Raw genomic sequence first — 25160 nt, 5'->3', positions numbered from 1 at the left:
AACACGGGGCTGGTGAATTTTCTAATTGAAAGGTGTAAATGTTTCCCACAAATATGCAGACTCCTAGCAAGGGGGCGCGAAACAACCAGGGGGCGAGGGGGGCGGGGCACGAGGGGAACCCATGTTTCCCTTTGACAGTTCCATCCAGCCCAGGAGCGCTTCAGTCGACTGGATATATATCGTCCATAATGGGGAGGATGGCAAGTCAGAGCCCCTTCACCATTGTGGGCGAGACGCCCCTGGTGTAGAGGATGTGCAGTGCAAACAATTCATCTCAAAGGCTAAACACATTGAGCAGGCCCTACAAAGTGCCTCCATACTGCTCTCGTCCTACTCCCTGCACTCTCCATACCCTCCCCATTGGCGCTCCATGCACGTCCTGCACCCTCCATACCCTCCCCATTGGCATTCCATGCACGTCCTGCACCCTCCATACCCTCCCCATTGGCATTCGATGCACTCCCTGCACCCTCCATACCCTCCCCATTGGCATTCGATGCACTCCCTGCACCCTCCATACCCTCCCCATTGGCGCTCCATGCACGTCCTACACCCTCCATACCCTCCCCATTGGCATTCCATGCACTCCCTGCACCCTCCATATCCTCCCCATTGGCACTCCATGCACTCACCATACCCTTCCCATCGGCATTCCATGCACTCCCTGCACCCTCCATATCATCCCCATTGGCACTCCATGCACTCTCCATACCCTTCCCATTGGCATTCCATGCACTCCCTGCACCCTCCATATCATCCCCATTGGCACTCTCTGTACTCCCTGCACTCTCCATAACCTTCCCATTGGCACTCCATGCACCCCCTGCACTCGCAATACCCTTCCCATTGGCATTCCATGCACTCTCCATAACCTTCCCATTGGCACTCCATGCACCCCCTGCACTTGCCATACCCTTCCCATTGGCATTCCATACACTCCCTGCACACTCCATATCCTCCCCATTGGCACTCCATGCACTCTCCATACCCTTCCCATCGGCATTCCATGCACTCCCTGCACCCTCCATATCCTCCGAATTGGCACTCCATGCACTCTCCATACCCTACCCATTGGCGCTCCATGCACGCCCTGCACCCTCCATACCCTCCCCATTGGCACTCCTGCACTCTCCATACCCTTCCCATTGACATTCCATGCAGCCCCTGCACTCGCCATACCCTTCCCATTGGCATTCCATGCGCTCCCTGCACACTCCATACCCTTCCCATTGGCACTCCCTGCACTCTCCATACCCTTCCCATTGGCATTCCATGCGCTCTCTGCACCCTCCATACCCTTCCCATTGGCACTCCATGCACCCTCCATACCCTTCCCATTGGCAATCCCTGCACTCTGCATACCCTTCCCATTGGCACTCCATGCACCCCCTGCACTCGCCATACCCTTCCCATGGGCATTCCATGCGCTCCCTGCACCCACCATACCCTTCCCCACTGGCACTCCCTGCACTCTCCATACCCTTCCCATTGGCATTCCATGCGCTCTCTGACCCTCTATACCCTTCCCATTGGCACTCCGTGCACTCTCCATACCCTTCCTATTGGCACTCCATGCACCCTCCATACCCTTCCCATTGGCAATCCCTGCACTCTGCATACCCTTCCCATTGGCACTCCATGCACCCCCTGCACTCGCCATACCCTTCCCATTGGCATTCCATGCACTCCCTGCTGCCTCCATACCCTTCCAATTGGCACTCCCTGCACTCTCCATACCCTTCCCATTGGCATTCCATGCACTCTCCATACCCTTCCCGTTAGCATTCCATGCACCCTCCATATCCTCCCCATTGGCATTCCATGCACCCCCTGCACTCGTCATACCCTTCCCATTGGCATTCCATGCACCCCCTGTACTCGCCATAGCCTTCCCATTGGCATTCCATGCGCTCCCTGCACCCTCCATACCCTTCCCATTGGCACTCCCTTCACTCTCCATACCCTTCCCATTGGCATTCCATTCGCTCTCTGCACCCTCCATACTCTTCCCATTGGCACTCCCTGCACTCTCCATACCCTTCCCATTGGCACTCCATGCACCCTCCATATCCTTCCCATTGGCACTCCATGCACCCCCTGCACTCGCCATACCCTTCCCATTGGCATTCCATCCACTCCCAGCACCCTCCATACCCTTCCCATTGGCACACCCTGCACTTTTCATATCCTCCCCATTGGTACTCCATGCACCCCCTGTACTCGCCATACCCTTCCCATGGGCATTCCATGCGCTCCCTGCACCCTCCATACCCTTCCCCATTGGCACTCCCTGCACTCTCCATACCCTTCCCATTGGCATTCCATGCACCCTCCATACCCTTCCCATTGGCAATCCCTGCACTCTGCATACCCTTCCCATTAGCACTCCATGCACCCCCTGCACTCGCCATACCCTTCCCATTGGCATTCCATGCACTCCCTGCACTCTCCATACCCTTCCTATTGGCATTCCCTGCACTCTCCATACCCTTCCTGTTAGCATTCCATGCACCCTTCATATCCTCCCCACTGGCATTCCATGCACTCAATGCACTCTCCATACCCTTCCTGTTGGTATTCCATGAACTCACTGCACTCTCCATACCCTCTCCGTTGGCACTCCATGCACCCCCTGCACCCTCCATACCCTTCCCATTGGCACTCCATGCATTCCCTGCACTCCCCATACCCTTCCAACTGGCACTCCCTGAACCCCCCCATACCCTTCCCATTGGCACTCCAGCACCCTCCACACCCTTCCCATTGGCACTCCATGCACCCTCCATACCCTTCCTATTGGCACGCCATGCACCCTCCATACCGTTCCCATTGGCATTCATGCACTCACTGCACTCTCCATACCCTTCCCATTGCACTCCATGCACTCCCTGCACTCTCCATACCCTTCCCATTGGCACTCCATGCACGCCCTGCACTCTCCATACCCTTCCCATTGGCACTCCATGCACTCCCTGCACTGCCATACCCTTCCCATTGGCACTCCATGCACGCCCTGCACTCTCCATACCCTTCCCATTGGCACTCCATGCACTCCCTGCACTCTCCATACCCTTCCCATTGGCATTCCCTGCACTCTCCATACCCTTCCTATTGGCACTCCATGCACGCCCTGCACCCTCCATACCTTTCCCATTGGCACTCCCTGCACCCTCCATACCCTTCCTATTGGCACTCCATGCACCCTCCATACCGTTCCCATTGGCACTCCATGCACTCCCTGCACCCTCCATACCCTTCCTATTGGCATTCATGCACTCTCCATACCCTTCCCATTGGCACTCCATGCACTCTCCATACCCTTCCCATTGGCACTCCATGCACGCCCTGCACTCTCCATACCCTTCCCATTGGCACTCCATGCACTCCCTGCACTCCCATACCCTTCCCATTGGCACTCCATGCACGCCCTGCACCCTCCATACCCTTCCCATTGGCACTCCCTGCACTCTCCATACCCTTCCCATTGGCACTCCATGCACGCCCTGCACCCTCCATACCCTTCCTATTGGCATTCCATGTGCTCCCTGCACCCTCCATACCCTTCCCAATGGCACTCCATGCACCCTCCATACCCTTCCTATTGCCATTCCATGCACTCACTGCACTCTCCATACCCTTCCGATTGGCACTCCCTGCACTCTCCATACCCTTCCCATTGGCACTCCATGTACGCCCTGCACCCTCCATACCCTTCCCATTGGCAATCCCTGCACTCTCCATACCCTTCCCCTAGGCACTCCATGCACCCTCCATACCCTTCCTATTGGCATTCCATGTGCTCCCTGCGCTCTCCATACCCTTCCCATTGGCACTCCATGCATCCTCCATACCCTTCCCATTGGCACTCAATGCACTCCCTGCACCCTCCATACCCTCCCCATTGGCATTCGATGCACTCCCTGCACCCTCCATACCCTCCCCATTGGCGCTCCATGCACGTCCTACACCCTCCATACCCTCCCCATTGGCATTCCATGCACGTCCTGCACCCTCCATACCCTCCCCATTGGCATTCGATGCACTCCCTGCACCCTCCATACCCTCCCCATTGGCATTCGATGCACTCCCTGCACCCTCCATACCCTCCCCATTGGCGCTCCATGCACGTCCTACACCCTCCATACCCTCCCCATTGGCATTCCATGCACTCCCTGCACCCTCCATATCCTCCCCATTGGCACTCCATGCACTCACCATACCCTTCCCATCGGCATTCCATGCACTCCCTGCACCCTCCATATCATCCCCATTGGCACTCCATGCACTCTCCATACCCTTCCCATTGGCATTCCATGCACTCCCTGCACCCTCCATATCATCCCCATTGGCACTCTCTGTACTCCCTGCACTCTCCATAACCTTCCCATTGGCACTCCATGCACCCCCTGCACTCGCAATACCCTTCCCATTGGCATTCCATGCACTCTCCATAACCTTCCCATTGGCACTCCATGCACCCCCTGCACTTGCCATACCCTTCCCATTGGCATTCCATACACTCCCTGCACACTCCATATCCTCCCCATTGGCACTCCATGCACTCTCCATACCCTTCCCATCGGCATTCCATGCACTCCCTGCACCCTCCATATCCTCCGAATTGGCACTCCATGCACTCTCCATACCCTACCCATTGGCGCTCCATGCACGCCCTGCACCCTCCATACCCTCCCCATTGGCACTCCTGCACTCTCCATACCCTTCCCATTGACATTCCATGCAGCCCCTGCACTCGCCATACCCTTCCCATTGGCATTCCATGCGCTCCCTGCACACTCCATACCCTTCCCATTGGCACTCCCTGCACTCTCCATACCCTTCCCATTGGCATTCCATGCGCTCTCTGCACCCTCCATACCCTTCCCATTGGCACTCCATGCACCCTCCATACCCTTCCCATTGGCAATCCCTGCACTCTGCATACCCTTCCCATTGGCACTCCATGCACCCCCTGCACTCGCCATACCCTTCCCATGGGCATTCCATGCGCTCCCTGCACCCACCATACCCTTCCCCACTGGCACTCCCTGCACTCTCCATACCCTTCCCATTGGCATTCCATGCGCTCTCTGACCCTCTATACCCTTCCCATTGGCACTCCGTGCACTCTCCATACCCTTCCTATTGGCACTCCATGCACCCTCCATACCCTTCCCATTGGCAATCCCTGCACTCTGCATACCCTTCCCATTGGCACTCCATGCACCCCCTGCACTCGCCATACCCTTCCCATTGGCATTCCATGCACTCCCTGCTGCCTCCATACCCTTCCAATTGGCACTCCCTGCACTCTCCATACCCTTCCCATTGGCATTCCATGCACTCTCCATACCCTTCCCGTTAGCATTCCATGCACCCTCCATATCCTCCCCATTGGCATTCCATGCACCCCCTGCACTCGTCATACCCTTCCCATTGGCATTCCATGCACCCCCTGTACTCGCCATAGCCTTCCCATTGGCATTCCATGCGCTCCCTGCACCCTCCATACCCTTCCCATTGGCACTCCCTTCACTCTCCATACCCTTCCCATTGGCATTCCATTCGCTCTCTGCACCCTCCATACTCTTCCCATTGGCACTCCCTGCACTCTCCATACCCTTCCCATTGGCACTCCATGCACCCTCCATATCCTTCCCATTGGCACTCCATGCACCCCCTGCACTCGCCATACCCTTCCCATTGGCATTCCATCCACTCCCAGCCCCCTCCATACCCTTCCCATTGGCACACCCTGCACTTTCCATATCCTCCCCATTGGTACTCCATGCACCCCCTGTACTCGCCATACCCTTCCCATGGGCATTCCATGCGCTCCCTGCACCCTCCATACCCTTCCCCATTGGCACTCCCTGCACTCTCCATACCCTTCCCATTGGCATTCCATGCACCCTCCATACCCTTCCCATTGGCAATCCCTGCACTCTGCATACCCTTCCCATTAGCACTCCATGCACCCCCTGCACTCGCCATACCCTTCCCATTGGCATTCCATGCACTCCCTGCACTCTCCATACCCTTCCTATTGGCATTCCCTGCACTCTCCATACCCTTCCTGTTAGCATTCCATGCACCCTTCATATCCTCCCCACTGGCATTCCATGCACTCAATGCACTCTCCATACCCTTCCTGTTGGTATTCCATGAACTCACTGCACTCTCCATACCCTCTCCGTTGGCACTCCATGCACCCCCTGCACCCTCCATACCCTTCCCATTGGCACTCCATGCATTCCCTGCACTCCCCATACCCTTCCAACTGGCACTCCCTGAACCCCCCCATACCCTTCCCATTGGCACTCCAGCACCCTCCACACCCTTCCCATTGGCACTCCATGCACCCTCCATACCCTTCCTATTGGCACGCCATGCACCCTCCATACCGTTCCCATTGGCATTCATGCACTCACTGCACTCTCCATACCCTTCCCATTGCACTCCATGCACTCCCTGCACTCTCCATACCCTTCCCATTGGCACTCCATGCACGCCCTGCACTCTCCATACCCTTCCCATTGGCACTCCATGCACTCCCTGCACTGCCATACCCTTCCCATTGGCACTCCATGCACGCCCTGCACTCTCCATACCCTTCCCATTGGCACTCCATGCACTCCCTGCACTCTCCATACCCTTCCCATTGGCATTCCCTGCACTCTCCATACCCTTCCTATTGGCACTCCATGCACGCCCTGCACCCTCCATACCTTTCCCATTGGCACTCCCTGCACCCTCCATACCCTTCCTATTGGCACTCCATGCACCCTCCATACCGTTCCCATTGGCACTCCATGCACTCCCTGCACCCTCCATACCCTTCCTATTGGCATTCATGCACTCTCCATACCCTTCCCATTGGCACTCCATGCACTCTCCATACCCTTCCCATTGGCACTCCATGCACGCCCTGCACTCTCCATACCCTTCCCATTGGCACTCCATGCACTCCCTGCACTCCCATACCCTTCCCATTGGCACTCCATGCACGCCCTGCACCCTCCATACCCTTCCCATTGGCACTCCCTGCACTCTCCATACCCTTCCCATTGGCACTCCATGCACGCCCTGCACCCTCCATACCCTTCCTATTGGCATTCCATGTGCTCCCTGCACCCTCCATACCCTTCCCAATGGCACTCCATGCACCCTCCATACCCTTCCTATTGCCATTCCATGCACTCACTGCACTCTCCATACCCTTCCGATTGGCACTCCCTGCACTCTCCATACCCTTCCCATTGGCACTCCATGTACGCCCTGCACCCTCCATACCCTTCCCATTGGCAATCCCTGCACTCTCCATACCCTTCCCCTAGGCACTCCATGCACCCTCCATACCCTTCCTATTGGCATTCCATGTGCTCCCTGCGCTCTCCATACCCTTCCCATTGGCACTCCATGCATCCTCCATACCCTTCCCATTGGCACTCAATGCACTCCCTGCACCCTCCATACCCTTCCCATTGGCACTCCATGCACGCCCTGCACCCTCCATACCCTTCCTATTGGCAGTCCCTGCACTCTCCATACCATTCCTATTGGCACTCCCTGCATGCCCTGCACTCTCCATACCCTTCCTATTGGCACTCCCTGCACTCTCCATACCCTTCCCATTGGCACTCCATGCACGCCCTGCACTCTCCATACCCTTCCTATTGGCATTCCATGCACTCACTGCAGTCTCCATACCCTTCCCATTGGCACTCCATGCACTCCCTGCACTCTCCATACCCTTCCCATTGGCACTCCCTGCACTCTCCATACCCTTCCCATTGGCACTCCATGCACTCCCTGCACCCTCCATACCCTTCCCATTGGCACTCCATGCACGCCCTGCACCCATCATACCCTTCCTATTGGCACTCCCTGCACTCTCCATACCCTTCCTATTGGCACTCCATACACTCCTTGCACTCTCCATACCCTTCCTATTGGCACTCCATGCACGCCCTGCACTCTTTATACCCTTCCTATTGGCACTCCCTGCACTCTCCATAACCTTCCCATTGGCACTCCATGCACGCCCTGCACTCTCCATACCCTTCCTATTGGCATTCCATGCACTCCCTGCACTCTCCATACCCTTCCTATTGGCACTCCCTGCGCTCTCCATACCCTTCCTATTGGCACTCCATGCACTCCCTGCACTCTCCATACCCTTCATATTGGCATTCCATGCACTCCCTGCACTCTCCATACCCTTCCTATTGGCACTCCATGCACGCCCTGCACTCTCCATACCCTTCCTATTGGCACTCCATGCACTCTCCATACCCTTCCCATTGGCACTCCATGCATGCCCTGCACTTTGCATACCCTTCCTATTGGCATTCCATGCACTCCCTGCACTCTCCATACCCTTCCTATTGGCACTCCATGCACTCCCTGCACTCTCCATACCCTTCCTATTGGCACTCCATGCACTCCCTGCACTCTCCATACCCTTCCTATTGGCACTCCATGCACTCCCTGCTCTCTCCATACCCTTCCCATTGGCACTCCATGCACTCCCTGCACTCTCCATACCCTTCCCATTGGCATTCCATGCACTCCCTGCACTCTCCATACCCTTATTATTGGCACTCCCTGCACTCTCCATACCCTTCCTATTGGCACTCCATGCACTCCCTGCACTCTCCATACCCTTCCTATTGGCACTCCATGCACTCCCTGCACTCTCCATACCCTTCCTATTGGCACTCCATGCACGCCATGCACTCTCCATACCCTTCCTATTGGCACTCCCTGCACTCTCCATACCCTTCCCATTGGCACTGCATGCACGTCCTACACTCGCCACACCCTTCCTATTGGCATTCCATGCACTCACTGCACTCTCCATACCCTTCCCATTGGCACTCCATGCACTCTCCATACCCTTCCCATTGGCACTCCATGCACACCCTGCACCCTCCAAACCCTTCCCATTGGCACTCCATGCACTCCCTGCACTCTCCATACCCTTCCCATTGGCACTCCATGCACTCCCTGCACTCTCCATACCCTTCCCATTGGCACTCCATGCACTCCCTGCATCCTCCATACCCTTCCCATTGGCACTCCATGCTCTCCATACCCTTCCCATTGGCACTCCCTGCACCCACACGCAAGCCCATCCCACGGCTTCTGCCCACCTCCCCCCGTCCAGTCTTCTCACAAAAGGGACTCTTGGCCACTTTACCCACCCTAACCTTACCTAGCTGCATCTGCCAGGCTAACATTCGTATCCATGGGCAATGAAACGCTGAATCACTCGGTTGCACAACCTCTCTCCTCAGACTGCCTTGACTCCTGTGGTGGGCGTTACTTAGACACGGATCACAGCCATGATGCTACCAGACCCCGGGCTGCACACCGACCTCCCCGCTTTCCCAGTCACTGACCAGTACAGGGCTGCCTTGGGAGCAGCAGGGCCTGCCCCAGCACTCTTCCCCTGGACACACGCCTAACCCTTTGCCTCTTCGCCTCATCCAACACCCGGCTGACATTCCAAATTCCGTTCCAGACCTCGAGGTGATCGTTGACTCTCTTCAAAGCGAGTCTTGAAACGTCCTCATGGGGGACGCCAACTGCACAAACCTTTCCAGTACCTAATGTCTCAAGCTTGATACCATCCCGTCTGACCACTCCCGGTTATCCTTCACAACCAATCCTCAGGCACCGCCCACTGCAAACCCCTTCGAGCGCTACCCGCGGCCCATCACTGTTAAGACCCTGTGAAACCGGCCCTACTGTGACAAGACCACACAGACCAAGAAGAACCCAAACCCAAGACTACATACTCAACCCGAGAAGATGGAGTAATGAGGCTCAAGCCTCGGTATCCAAAATCCCTGCTAATGGATGAAACCTATCAGAGAGAAGAAGAAGCAGCGCTCAGGCACCGCCCTTGGCTGTGTTTTCCTCTGCGTGGCCCTAAGCTCTTCTTTCGAATCTATTGCCCTCTGAACAATCCTTCCTTTACTCCGGCCTCCTTTCCCTCCGCCACCTGTAGCCGCTTTCTCTTCTCTAGTCTCATTCAACAAACGAGATGGCACCCATCCCCAGTGATGCCAACCCACCATGCACCCCAGGGAGCAGACTCACTTCACATACCATCAAAGACCCTCAATAGTAACCTTAACCTGTTCCTATCCCTTCCCATGTTTTAAAATCCCTCTTGCTTTGAAATAGCTGCTCTACACATCCTCAGAAACCCCTGCTGACCCAGGTAGCCCTGCCAGCCATTGGTCGGCCTCTCTTGTCTGACACCACAAGGGGTGCTCAACTGAATTGCCTGGTGCTTAGTGATCTCTGCAAGACCCTCCCAAACTGTGTCCTGCAGCAGACACTCCACAGAAACGGCTCTGACTTGCATCTCTACTTCCTTGCCACTGCCCACCACCCCAACCTGTCTCAATTCTCACCTTCAATCACTCTGCTGCATTCAACACCGTCTAACACCCCTCCCTTTATCCACCCCTCCGACGTTGGCATCTGGAATGCTGCCCATTTATTGGACACGTCCATCATCTCAGAACACTGGAATCCCTGTTCCCACTCTGCTCCCAGAGGATGTCCCCCAAGGGTCACTTCTCTTCCCGCCCCACGCCCTTCATGTGCAACACTATCTCTCCTCCTTGGCTTCTGTTACCACGTTTGCCACCAACACTTAAATCTTTCCCTATTTCCTTCCCTCACCCCACAACTAGCCTCAATATTTCTGTCCCATCAACATCCACCAGGGCATGGCACAGAGGTGTCTAATGCTGAACTCTTCCCAGGCTGAAGTCTTCTACCTCGGAGCTCTCAACACCCCACTCATCTACCTCTACCCCGCTAATGATATCACCCCATCCTAACAGCACGCAACCTTGGAAGACCTAAGACATCAAAATAAGGCTCCACAGATTTATCATCTCCAGCGTCTCAGCCGCCAGGCGAAGCCACCCTCCTGAATATGCATAAGTATTGTGCTCAGCTCACTTACCACTGTGAAAACTTTGATTTCCGCCCCTGTCTTCAGCATATGGATCAATGCTTAAGCCTCCCCGAGAGCCAGTCTCTCTACTCAATACATTATTCTACTTTGCAACTCAGACTCTATGCAACTGCCCAGGCTCGGGTCCTACCTCTGCGCACCGCCTTCAACTGGGCTGGCTCCTGAGTGTAACATACATCCTGCTTCAAATTCTGCCTGCTTATGCTTAAATCTAGTCATGAACTGCACCCCAGAACCGGATCCACACTTTCCCCCCATCATGCGTTCTCAAGCCTTACTTAATCTGGATGTAGGGGAGCCCCAGGCAGGCGAAGAGATTTAGGCTGCGCAAGACATATTAGCAGGCGGCCTAATGCTGGCAAGTTCAAGTTGCGCCTCGCAGAATATGCACGTATTCAGTTGTAGTTAGTTCTGACACATATTAGAAGCACCATATAGTAATCTAGAAAGAGCAACAATTTACTCACGCTATGGCTGCATAGGTTAAACACAGGGTGCCGTATTTTATATTTAGCGATAGCATACTATGTTATGTTTTGAGAGATGTGCTAGTAGATAGCGGACATAGGTAGGCATGTGGGATGGAGTCCGAGACGTGTTGCTGTAGAGGTGAGGACTAATGGCTAAGGTAGCAGGAGTTCTGCCATGTTGGATTTTAAGGCACATTATAGGATGCGTTTGTGAAAGTACGAGAAACAGGCCCAACGTGGAGCTGCTGCTCTGTCCAGCTGATCCAGAGACGAGTCCCCCTTGAATCCCCCAGAGAGAAGTTATGCTGCCACGGTCACAGGCAGCCACGCTGTGCCGATAGCGGCTCATTGGGTGCAGCTGCAGAGCTCAGAAGAGCTGGGAAAGGAATGCTAGGTCCCGGGAGGAATGGTGGGGATGTGCCGTTTGAAGGCTGAATTCATGTGAGTAGGGCATGAGGTTCTGCTGATGCCAAAAGGCCTGGTGAATATTTAGAGCACTACTGCCCTCCTCCGAAGAGCAGTCATCCTATTTGAACTGAACACACTGAGCTCTAGGGGTCTATAAATAAGTGAAATCCAAACATAAGGGGGCCCGATCACGTCATTCATGGGCACCAGGGTTCCCCGAGAGATAAGGAAGGAGACGTGCTGGGGCTGTACTGTGATATGGGATGGGAGAAGCAGAGGAGAAGCCAATAAATGTATCTGCAGGGGCACGGAGCTGTCTGTGCGTGCCACAGTGTCCGGTATAATGAGGAGGGTATTTGTATTATCCAAGCAGAGTTGACCTCGCAATCCGCACTTTGATCAGGCTCTGACGGAGGGGTGCTCATCACATGATGATCAGGAATATTTACTCATTAAAGCAATGTATTATGGCAAATATGTACCTGATTGTCAATCGACTACTGGGGTTTGTAGTGATGATGCAGTAGGTAACGTGTTGAGGGGCATGTGTTTTAGATAATGTGTGTCCAATAGGTTAATGGACTATAGGGGACCATTAGAATTGTATATCGGTGCCAGCCAATGGGGAGTGTGGGATCATGTTGTAATCTTTATTATGAATAGTTCTGTTAATTTGTGGTTTTCCGCTATGGCGCAACACAAAACTTTGGGGCCCCCTGCAAACCATACAGTGGCCCCCCACCCCAGAACTCTGCAACAAATCACAGGTCACGCCACACTCTGGTTCGGTCTAATTACCACACTCCTGTGGGCGGGGAGAGCTCCATGTTAGCTCAGTTCTACGGGACTGTCTGAAACTTTTCGCATGTAATAAACGTTTATTTTCCTTGCACATTGTGCATTGACTGTTTGGTATACGTGGAAATGTTTTTTATTGTTCATGTTTTGGGTCATTCGCCTACATGAAAATTCTCCAACTCCAACCCCCCACCCCCACACTTCATCACTGCCTCCTGCCTCTGTCGGAACTTGCTAACCGCAGATGAAATAAAATATTGTGAGACAGGCATGATATCAAGAGAGACACAGACTCAAAAGTAACAGTTTGAAAACCCTTACTGTCAAACTTTGTGGGATTGGTGTAATGCCAACCTGGCCCTAACTCTATGGGGGTTGTTCACTCAGCCAATACTTCTAAGGGCCGTCAGTGTCCCTAAGTCCAAAACCAAAATTCGCCTGTGTATAAACCTATGCTTGCCCTCACTCTTAGACCAAATCTGATGGGGGGTGGGGCGATTTTTAAAGGAAAAATGGTGGCTCAAAAAGAAATCTAAACCACGGCTGGTTTCAGGTAGCCTTACCAATAGGTGTAATTCTGCCAGTTTCAAAAATAGCTTCACTCGAAAGGGTTGCCCTCGGAACCTTCCACGTAGGGCTTTTGCAGCAAGTCAATAAAGTTCCCTTCCCCAAGCTTCGAATCTTCCCGTTCCAAACAGACACTCAGGCCTCTCAGTGTTCCTTTCCCGAAGTCTAGGCCTTTACTGTAAAGTTCACAAGGTCTCTGTCAGCCTCTCAGTGTTCACTTCCCCAAGTCTAGGCCTTTACTGTAAAAATCACAAGGTCTCTGTCGGCCTCTCGGTGTTCCTTTCCCCAAGTCTAGGCCTTTACTGTAAAGTTCACAAGGTCTCTGTCGGCCTCTCAGGTTTCCCTTCCCCAAGTCTAGGCTTTTACTGTAAAGTTCACAAGGTCTCTGTCAGCCTCTCAGTGTTCACTTCCCCAAGTCTAGGCCTTTACTGTAAAGTTCACAAGGTCTCTGTCGGCCTCTCGGTGTTCCTTTCCCCAAGTCTAGGCCTTTACTGTAAAGTTCACAAGGTCTCTGTCGGCCTCTCAGGTTTCCCTTCCCCAAGTCTAGGCTTTTACTGTAAAGTTCACAAGGTCTCTGTCAGCCTCTCAGTGTTCACTTCCCCAAGTCTAGGCCTTTACTGTAAAGTTCACAAGGTCTCTGTCGGCCTCTCGGTGTTCCTTTCCCCAAGTCTAGGCCTTTACTGTAAAGTTCACAAGGTCTCTGTCGGCCTCTCAGGTTTCCCTTCCCCAAGTCTAGGCATTTACTGTAAAGTTCACAAGGTCTCTGTCGGCCTCTCAGGTTTCCCTTCCCCAAGCGTAGGCCCCTTTGGTCTTTAACAAAAGGTTCTCCTTGTAGGGATGCACCTTTCAATGTATAGTTCTTTCATATGGGGAGTATCAGAGACTTTCGAGAAAGCCGGGTCTTTGCTCCTCTCTGACATCTGCCCCATCCCCCTGCCCCTTGTTCTCTGCACCTTTTTTCTGACACCTTTTCCTTTCAGTGCCTCTTTCACTCTGCTCTTTTCCACTTCACAGTGCTTTTTGCAACCCTTCATTTCTGTCGTACACACTTGCACCCTCTTTTCACCTTGCTGTGCCTCTTGCATCTTCATTTCCCATTCCTGTGCTTCTTACACACTGTTTTGGTTTCGGGTCGCTCGTACCCATTTTCGGGTCACTGGCACCCTCTCTTTGCATTTCATTCTTTTTCTTTCTGTCTTTTCCGTTTCTTGTCGCTTGCACCCCATTCCCGGCTTTTGGGATGCTCGCACCCGCCCTTTGCTTTCGGTTCACTTTCTTTCTGTCTTTTCGGTTTCCGTGCCGCTAGCACACTTTCTTTTGCTTTGATTTCTCTCGCTTTCAATCGTCGGGCCGCTTGCCCGCTTCTGCTCCTGCTCCTGCTCCAGCAACTTCAGCACGCTACTGAGTTTCTCACACTCTCTAATTCGTGAAACTCACCAAAGTAGCGCAGCAGTTCTCCGGGGTTTTGGACTGAGGTCAGGGTCTCACCAGCTGCCCCTCAGTCACCCTTGAAACCGGCACATGTCACAGGGGAACAAGTTCTGGCCTGGACACGGCCAACTGCCTGCGATTTGTAAGGCTCCAGCTCCTTGTAGACACTGCACCCTCGCCACACTGAAGCCCCTCTTGACACACATGGCCAGCGTCTGGAGTCATGTGCTCCACCGGATCTTCCAAGCCCCTCTTTCTGCAGACTTCTGCTGCCTGGCCTCCAAGTTCCATGCAGCAACCCCAGCTCGCTCATTGCTTCTGGCAGAACCACACCTTTTATAGTGTAGTGGAGATTCAAGTGGAGTCAGGTGTGCACAGTTGTAGTAAAGTGCCTGACCTTGCCCGACTAATGGCCTAATGGTGTTATGTAGTAGGCCTCTCTCTGCCTCACCTTGCTGTTCCTATTGGTAATCATCATTGCACCCGATCGCCTCTTCCTCGTCCCAGTACCTATTGGCAATGGGGAGGAGGAGATGGGGTTGGATTGGAAATACCCTAGACAGAGGAGTTTGAGCTTGTCTCATCTTCTTTTCAGTATTAGGTGTGGGGGCTTCTTGGGGCCTTTTAAGGAGAGTGAGTGATGTTAAATCCCTTTGTTTATTGGAGGGGGATAACTGGGTGGAAAAGGGTTGGTTCCCAGCACATCCTCTGGGTTTTGGGGAAGGAGAGACAATGTTAGTGTTGAGAGTTCTGAAAGGTTTTGATCTCCCTAGCTGTCCAAGATAATTTATCTTCCCTTTTTCGTGAGGGAAGGTCAAGGGGTAGGACGGGACTTGGGTGACAATATCCCATGAACAACGAGGGTGGGTAGGATGGATTGGGGGAATACCATGTCTAGCGTCCGGATGCCCTCCCTGCAGTCCCTGAGGTCCCCCTGCCCAGGTGACACTCCGTCGATTGTCCGCCCCCAGGGTTGGGATCCACGAGCGATGTCCCTTCCCTGGCCACCATTTGCAATGGATCCCTGGAGGGCATTCATTTGATTGACACTTGAAGGTTGAACGGCTGAGTGCACCTGCCAGGAGTCAATGTCAGGGGTGTCAATCCCGCAGATCTCTGTAGTGGGTGCATGAGGCCACAACTACCGCACAAGCACTCATGAGGACACTAAGAGGGCAACGTGGGTGCCATCTGGAGAATGCACAGGCAAGATACAAGAATGGCATGCTACAGAGTGGGGGAGGAAAACTAGACAAAAGAAAACACACATATATTCTAGTTCTCAAAAAGGAAGATGGATTTTGGGAGTGCGGTCTGCGGATACTTCTGTCTCAATTGCATGGATCAGAGTCTGTGTTCAAAGTCTGTAACGGTATCATACCAACATGCTAATCCCATCAATGCGAATGCGATTACAACGCCTCAAAGACAACGGATTTCAATGAAAATATAGATGGGAGAGGTTGGGGTGGGGTAATCAATAAAGTGAGGGGTGGCAGCGAGATGCAGGGTGTTTCCCCCACGAATTGATTTCCATTGAAATGAGTTGTAAACAATGAGTTGTAAACGCGTTCGCAGTAACGGATGCCATATTTCCACATAGATCCGTCTGTAACCTCGACTTCCTTCTGGTGAAAGAACTTGCACGGACGGTGTAATGCACTGGTCAACAATGGATTCTTTCAACAAAGTCCATTCCAAATTACCACCCTCCCCACCCCCATTATCCCATGACAGGCGTCGGCCATCAATGCCCCATTCTCCCGCTAGACTGGACTATGGCAGCACCCCAAACCTGTACATTTGTGGCTTTCCACTAAATCGAAACTGCTGCCGCTCTTTAATTATTGCCATGTCTAAACCAATTTTATCTTGGCGGTGCCAGCTACCAGCCGCAAACAAAAGCACATTTTACACGATCACTATGTACAGTTACCTCATCACCACTTCACCCCAGAGATCTTGACCTCACTCCAGTATGGCAGCGGAGGCATTTCCGTGGCAAGCTAGTTATGTATCTAAATGGACAATGAGCAAGGAAAGGGCGCAATTGTTTTGTTAACCGGGCCACCTTGCTCTGGCACACCTTACTAATGCTTCTTCCTTTTGGCCTTCCATGAGACAGTCAAAACCCAATGGCTCTCCTGCCGCCAACTCCAAACCTAACGTGACCACCACTCTCTCGACCAACTCCTAACAGAATGAAACCTACTGGGAGCCGGGCGTGACCTAACGTGACCACCACTCAACCAAGTCCTAGCAGAGTAAACCTACTGGGTGCCACGCGTGACCTAACGTGACCACCACTCAACCAAGTCCTAGCAGAGTAAACCTACTGGGTGCCAGGCGTGACCTAACGTGACCACCACTCAACCAAGTCCTAGCAGAGTAAACCTACTGGGTGCCAGGCGTGACCTAACGTGACCACCACTCAACCAAGTCCTAGCAGAGTGCAATGTACTGGAATCGGACATGACCTAGCGTGACCACCACTCTCTCTGGCAAGTCCTAGCAGACAGAAACCTACTGGGAGCCAGGCGTCACCCAATGTGACCACCACTCTCTCTGGCAAGTCCTAGCAGGCTGAAACCTATTGGGAGCCAGGCGTCACCCAATGTGACCACCACTCTCTCTGGCAAGTCCTATCAGGCTGAAACCTACTGGGAGCCGGGCGTCACCCAATGTGACCACCACACTCTCTGCCAAGTCCTAGCAGACTGAAACCTACTGGGAGCCTGGCCTAACTTAATGTGACCACCACGCTCTCTGCCAAGTCCTAGCAGACTGAAACCTACTGGGCGCCGGGCGTCACCCAATGTGACCACCACTCTCTCTACCAAGTCCTAGCAGACTGAAACCTACTGGGAGCCTGGCCTAACTTAATCTGACCACCACACTCTCTGCCAAGTTCTAGCAGACTGAAACCTACTGGGAGCCGGGCGTCACCTAACGTGACCACCACTCTCACTGGCAAGTCCTAGCAGGCTGAAACCTACTGGGAGCCGGGCATCACCCAATGTGACCACCACTCTCTCTGGCAAGTCCTAGCAGACTGAAACCTACTGGGAGCCGGGTCTAACTTAATGTGACCACCACACTCTCTGCCAAGTCCTAGCAGACAGACACCTACTGGGAGCCGGGCATCACCCAATGTGACCACCACACTCTCTGCCAAGTCCTAGCAGACAGAAACCTACTGGGAGCCGGGCGTCACCTAACGTGACCACCACTCTCTCTGGCAAGTCCTAGCAGACTGAAACCTACTGGGAGCCGGGCGTCACCCAATGTGACCACCACTCTCTCTGCCAAGTCCTCGCAGACAGAAACCTACTGGGAGCCGGGCGTCACCCAATGTGACCACCACACTCTCTGCCAAATCCTAGCAGACAGAAACCTACTGGGAGCCGGGCGTCACCCAATGTGACCACCACACTCTCTGCCAAGTCCTAGCAGACAGAAACCTACTGGGAGCCGGGCGTCACCCAATGTGACCACCACTCTCTCTGGCAAGTCCTAGCTAACTTAATGTGACCACCACGCTCTCTGCCAAGTCCTAGCAGACTGAAACCTACTGGGAGCCGGGCGTCACCCAATGTGACCACCACTCTCTCTGGCAAGTCCTAGCAGACTGAAACCTACTGGGAGCCGGGCATCACCCAATGTGACCACCACACTCTCTGGCAAGTCCTAGCAGACAGAAACCTACTGGGAGCCGCGCGTCACCCAATGTGACCACCACTCTCTCTGGCAAGTCCTAGCAGACTGAAACCTACTGGGAGCCGGGCGTCACCCAATGTGACCACCACACTCTCTGGCAAGTCCTAGCAGACTGAAACCTATTGGGAGCCGGGCGTCACCCAATGTGACCACCACACTCTCTGCCAAATCCTAGCAGACAGAAACCTACTGGGAGCCGGGCGTCACCCAATGTGACCACCACACTCTCTGGCAAGTCCTAGCAGACTGAAACCTCTTGGGAGCCGGGCGTCACCCAATGTGACCACCACACTCTCTGCCAAATCCTAGCAGACAGAAACCTACTGGGAGCCGGGCGTCACCCAATGTGACCACCACACTCTCTGGCAAGTCCTAGCAGACAGAAACCTACTGGGAGCCGGGCGTCACCCAATGTGACCACCACACTCTCTGGCAAGTCCTAGCAGACTGAAACCTATTGGGAGCCGGGCGATCAATAAAACGTAAACGGCTGTCTAAGTGTGGGGGGTGTTAAGACCCTGAGCACACAACTACATTCATGGTTAGAATCCTATGTAACAGCATAGTAGTGAAAGAGCTGTGAATCGATAATCAATAAATAGTGAGAAAATTACAAATATGACAAATACACTGAAATACAAGCCCCCCCGCCCCACAAGTGCATGCTAAACACTCTCCAAAAACTCTTCATTCTGTGACTAGCAATAACTAATTTTGCATACACCGACTGCTTTTCTGCTCCCAAAGCGCTGTTAGCAAGTGGGAGATCTGTGGGGATTGCCCAGTTTTACCCATAACCAGACATTCCATCTGTACAAGAGGCCACTCACTTGGACAAGGAATTCAGCTGCTCCTGCACATGGAGTTTTACATCCTCGTTTTCAGGGTAGTCGCTGAAATAAAACCAGAGAGAGGTATGGTTAATGTCTGGGCCACACATACGATAACATTGAGAAGGAACACCAGCGCCCTACTGTCCCCATCCAGGACCTAGTATGTAGGGTCAGAAAATGCTGCGGCTTCTAATATTGCTGCATCCAGTAAATTATCTTCATCGCCACATCGAACAGCGACACATACACACACACATACACACACACACACACACACTTAGAAATGAGCAGTCTTGCGTATCATAACATTGCTCCCCCAATGCCAGGGACACAGCACCCAAAGTAAGTCACGTCGAGAAAGGCTGGGAGTCTGTCACTGGGAGAGGGTGTGATGATCTGCGCACAAACCAAAACCTGCAGATATAGCATTATGGCGAAGCACCTTAATATCACGTATTCTTCTGCCAATGTCAAGGACCACATCATCCTAAGTATTTAACACATGGTTACTAGGAGCTGCTTGCATAGCAGGTAAGGCCTAAGCATGCTCCTGATTTTGAGATGATTTACCACACCAATAGAAGGCCTGAGCTCACTGCTCTCTTGGAGAACCTAGATGGATGCACTTGGACCACATGATCTTCTGTACTTTTCTCTGGGCTTTCCTGGGAAAAGAACATCTCCCTTCAGTGTCAGATTCACTGCTATCTGCCAGCCAGAGCTGCAGCCACACCCCTGACAAACCGGGAGGAAGCTCAAGGGTTGGCTCTTAGAAAGTTACCCTGGCTTCAGAAGAATACCACACTTGGCTGAGTTCAGAAAGAATCTCATGACAAACTCGAGAAAAAACCTTGACCACCAAGTAAGGCGATCCCACTCTGGTCACCTCTACTCATCCAGCTTGTTGCCCCACCCTCTTTCCATCTCTCCTCATCTGCTTGATGCCCCACCCTTCTTTCCACATCCCTTCACATGCATACTGCCCCACCCGTCTCTCCATAACTCTCACCCTGCTCGTTTCCCCACCCTTTCCATCTCTCCTCACCCTGCTTGTTGCCCCGCCCTCCTTTCCATCTCTCGTCACCTGCTTGTTGCCCCACTCTCCTTTCCATCTCTCTTGACCCCGCTTGTTGCCCCACCCTCCTTTCCATCTCTCGTCACCCCACTTGTTGCCCCACTCTCCTTTCCATCTCTCTTGACCCCACTTGTTGCCCCACCCTCCTTTCCATCTCTCGTCACCCTGCTTGTTGCCCCGCCCTCCTTTCCAACTCTCGTTATCCCACTTGTTGCCCCACCCTCCTTTCCATCTCTTGTCACCCCACTTGTTGCCCCACCCTCCTTTCCATCTCTCCTCACCCCGCTTCTTGCCCAGCCCTCCTTTCTATCTCTCTTCACCCCGCTTGTTGCCCCACCCTCCTTTCCATCTCTCGTCACCCTGCTTGTTGCCCCACCTTCCTTTCCATATCTCGTCACCTGCTTGTTGCCCCACTCTCCTTTTCCTCCCTTGAACCTAACTGTTGCCCCGCCCTCCTTTATGTTGTAGGCCCAACATGAACAAATCAGATCTCCTGCACATGGAAAACCTTCCTCTCTAGGGTGAAAAGTCAGCCGAGGAACCGTCTGGTTCTCTCCCAAAAGCAACAGACAAGGCCAATTAAAACACTCACACAATGAAATGCCTGAAAACCCAAACGTTGTGACGTCCCCCCAGAATCCTCATACCTGAAATTAATGATGGATGGAGTATTAACCTAGCAGAGTTGCAGACAAAATGCAGAGGGGCAGAGTCGATAGATCAGACAAACCGACCGATGTACAAGAAACGTATATAGAAAAAATAAACTAGAAACAAATGCAAAAACACAAGAGGCTACCAGAGTACGGCGGACTAAGGGAAAGAAAAAGTCCAGGAAATGTTCAGGAGTCGGGAATCGGGGTCCACAGAAAATCCAGTACAATCCAGGGTCAGGGTCAGGGTCACTAGATAGAAAAAAACACACTGCCAAAGGGAAAATCCAAATATGGTCCTGTAGAAGAATCCAGAGTCAGGACAGTCAGGTAGGCAAAAGCAACCAACAGGGAAAATCCAAGCAGCAGTTCCAATAGACAATTCCAGGGTCAAGGTACCAGTAGGAAAACACAGCCAAAAGGAAGATCCGGTAACAGTTCCAGTAGACAATTCCAGGGTCAAGGTACCAGTCGGAAGACACAGCCAAAAGGACAATCCAATAACAAATCCAGGAAACAAAATCCAAGATCAGAATAACAGCACACAAGTACAAGAGAAAAAACAAGCCAAGTACAGAGGGGAGATCTGGAAGCCCTTTTATAGCCGGCCTGTGACTGAAGTAGCGTGGCTCTTTCGCAGGCTTTCTGCCTCAGGATGTCATCATGGTGCACTGTGACCTGTATGCGTTTTGGATGTCGGGTAATGTAGTCCGACCCCTGACACTTTCCATCTCTCCTCACCCAGCTTGTTGCCCTTACCTTCTTTCTATCCCTTCTCACCTGCTTGTTGCCCCACCTCCTGTGCATCTCACCTCACCTTGCTTGTTACCCCACCCTCCTTCACATCTCTCCCTCATTCTGCTTGTTGGCCCACACTCCTGTCCATCGCTCCACCCTCCTTTCCATCTCTACTCACCCAAGGATTTGAAATTGAGGGGAGCTGGGAGCTATTTAGCTCCTGGCTGTAGTCTAAAAGAGCCTGGTTAGCTTTACAGCAATAGATACCAGAAGCTACTTTTGACTCCACATGCCAATTGAAGCTGAATCAGCACACCTCAGTGAATTTAACTCTGTGCATTTGGGACAGTCTATTAATATTAGGACACATCTATATGGCATATAAAGCACAAGGAGTTATAACTAATGCAATGTTTGCACCGTGTGTGGAACGCTATGTACTAGCTCCTGGACTGGCAAATGCTGAAAATCCAGGAGCTTCTTTTAGCTCCTGCTTATCTGATCTTAATTACGATCTCTGTCACCATGTTGGTTCCCTCACACTCCTTTCCATCTCTCCTCACTCTGCGTGTTTCCCCACCTTCCTCATCCCCCTTGTTAACCCACCCTTATCCCTCGTTACTTTTTTTCGAACAATATTAATCAATATAACGTAATAATTGTAGTTTATCAAACTTCACAAAATACAATTGAGTACTCATGTACATTCCGTCAAAATGCCATACATAGTTATCAAATGATAAAAAATTAAAATACATTAAAATTCCAGGATCAAAACCAACTTCTCCTTAAATATCGCTAAGGACACCCTAGGTTGGAAACATGGGAGAGCTCATTGCCTTTGATGCCCCATCCCACAGTAGATTAGAATAGGATTTCTAGACAGAGGACTTAATTTATGCTTGAGCATCTTGACACACTGACAAGCACGCCGTGTTACCTTCATTTGTATACTGTAGGGCTTAGTTTCACACAATTAGGGAAAGAATAGGTCTCTTGAGTCATAAGAGGTAATAAACCTTTTTGAGAATCATGTCTGTTTGTCCAACTTCTTATTCTGATTTACCAAAGCTCCTTCTAGGAAAGATGCTAATCTATGGAGTTAGTTCTGGTCTGTTAAGCTAAACAAAAACTTTAAAGACTGCTGGCGAATACTGCAAGTCTTCTTGTTTAAAATAGGAACCAACCCGAGTCTCCACCTGCTGGCATACCAATAAGGGTAGGACGTGCTGTTCGTGTCCAGTCCTTTCCCTTCCACAGGGACAGAACATTTATTTTGTTTATAAAATCAATGGATCAAACTGCACTCCAGTTACAAATAGTCCACATTCTTGCTTGAGGGCAATATGCAGTTTTCTTCTGCTCATTGTTTTAGTGAACGTGGAGTGCCCAGTTTTAAATGGGTTCTGCTGCACCACAAGCCCTTCTGACTCCATTTTACCGACAACCACTCTTCCCTTAAATATCTTTTGGCATCTCGAGGGATGGATTCTGGGTGAGAAAGTGGTAATGGTTAGGCGAAGCCTGTGAAAATGTTCTGCACATTTTCAAACCAGAGTAGTCTGCACCTAAACAGGGGTGCGATTCATTTGGATATCAGCTCAGAGAATAGTGAGGGGCCCTCTACATTCCACCTCTTTGGTCTGAAGGATACCCCTGTGTAGGAAAGCCCGACTGGGACTGCACCGAGCGCTTTTTAAATGGATCCATTGATATTGTCTTTGATAACTAGATCTTTTTTTAGTATGTTTTTCTCAAAGGGTTCTAGGCCGACGCTGGCATGACATTCCCCTATCTGAGGAAAAAAGCAATGTGACACAGATTTTGAGGGCCAGTTTCACTGCAGTGGCACCCATTTTATGATGGAATCTCAAATGGCTCCTGTTTCTCTTATTTTCTGTTCTATCCAATGCAGGTCTTTCAAATTCTGTAAAAACCTACAAAGCCTGCAGTTCGAGTAACTTAGTTTACCTACTCAATCTAAGAAAAAGGTTACCAACACTTTCTGTAAAATGGTGCATACTACATTAAAACACTTCATGTTTAGCGCACATCCAAAGGCCAGCTACACACAGGCACACTGATTTCATGTTCATTGCAAACAAACTGTGTTTGCAGTAAATGTCAAATAAAAGTTTCAAATATCCCAGAATGTAATTGTACTCATCAGCAAGGTGAATTACCATGCATATGGCACTAGACCTTCATAAAAACTCAAGTGGCCGAGTAGATTTTGTGACTCTTGCAACAAATGTTTCGCACAAACATTTTGTGAGGAAAACATGAAGAGCCAATGTTGGGTGATTTTCATTGTGTCACAGGGACATTACCTTAGATTTGTCCAGTTTGATCTGGAAGCTGTAGTCATCGCAAAAGCTTTCGAAAGCCCCTACCAACTTCAGAAGAGTATTCTCGGTCTTGGTGAAGATCATTGTGTCAGAAACAAAAAGTAACAGCTGCTTCTTCCCCTCAATTGTCAGCATGCCCTGGGAGGAACTTACTACAGTCGGTTCCAAACTGGTTATGGACAAGATAAACCGCAGGGAAAAAATGAACCCCTGTCGGACACCCTACGACACAGGAAATTCTTCAGTACATTGGCCTGGGCTATGGTATCTGACCGACTCGTTCCGGGGAAAATAATTTCCTTGAAGAATTTGCTACTTGTGAAAGCTCAAATGTTGTTTACAGTGTCAGGCGTCCATGTTGACCATTACCTTTGACATTCTAAACGTAAAGTAAAGTTGCGGTGGAATGAGCATTACTTTAACTTAAGGACAAACAATCTAAAGTCATCAGTGACACGACAGTTACTTGAACTAAAACATCAAATATCACAGATGAGGTTCCAAGTCCTAAAGGGGATACAGACCAATAGTGCCGATTTCAACATTGCACAAGGTTTAGACCAGAGAGATGCTTTGTGGATACTGTGATGATTCCTATGGATCCCTCATTGAAACCCTGCCTGGAGTATCCTCCCGAGTGGCCAGCGAAAGGCAGATGTTTTCGTGATCCTGACCCTGGGAGTGGTGTACTGTAGGAGGATCACCCAGGATGAGAAAATGGTCAGGGGAGTGAGGGATACTTGTGGGAGGAGACACAGTATTTAACCTCTTGTAAAGAAGACATCCTACAAATACCACAGTATTTAATGGCTTGTTGCAAGCATGATTCCATTGTTCCACAAGTGGACCATCTGAATGTAAACAAATTCAGCCATAAACCCAGTGGTGTTAAAAGTAATAAACATTCTGTTATAACTCAAGAAATGCCTACGGTTATCAATGCCCCTTGCTCCCAAAAGCCTAATAAGAGGAAGTTGTATATTAATAGAAGTCTTCAGACCAAAGGTCCATATTCCTCTTCTCAAACCTGCCATATGACTGATTCTTGTGATCTCCCTTTTTTAAATGTAATAGAAATTAGAAATCAAATTTGTAATAAAGAAGGGGTTAAGAAAACAAA

General features: G+C 51.5%; 1 protein-coding gene across 1 annotated transcript in view; it reads right to left on the bottom strand.

The window, feature by feature from the left end:
- Positions 1-25160, bottom strand: part of WDR11 (WD repeat domain 11) — a 1001187-nt gene that overhangs the window by 117270 nt on the left and 858757 nt on the right. Inside the window, exon 21 of the mRNA XM_069611952.1 lies at positions 19224-19286. Within this exon, the coding sequence (XP_069468053.1) occupies positions 19224-19286 (63 nt within the window). The remainder of the gene's footprint in view (positions 1-19223; positions 19287-25160) is intronic.

Source organism: Ambystoma mexicanum, chromosome 8 (genome assembly GCF_040938575.1).
Source record: "Ambystoma mexicanum isolate Mex_15411 chromosome 8, UKY_AmexF1_1, whole genome shotgun sequence".
NCBI lineage: Eukaryota > Metazoa > Chordata > Amphibia > Caudata > Ambystomatidae > Ambystoma > Ambystoma mexicanum.
Note: the sequence above shows the minus strand (reverse complement) of the source record. Positions and strands in the feature narration are given on the sequence as shown.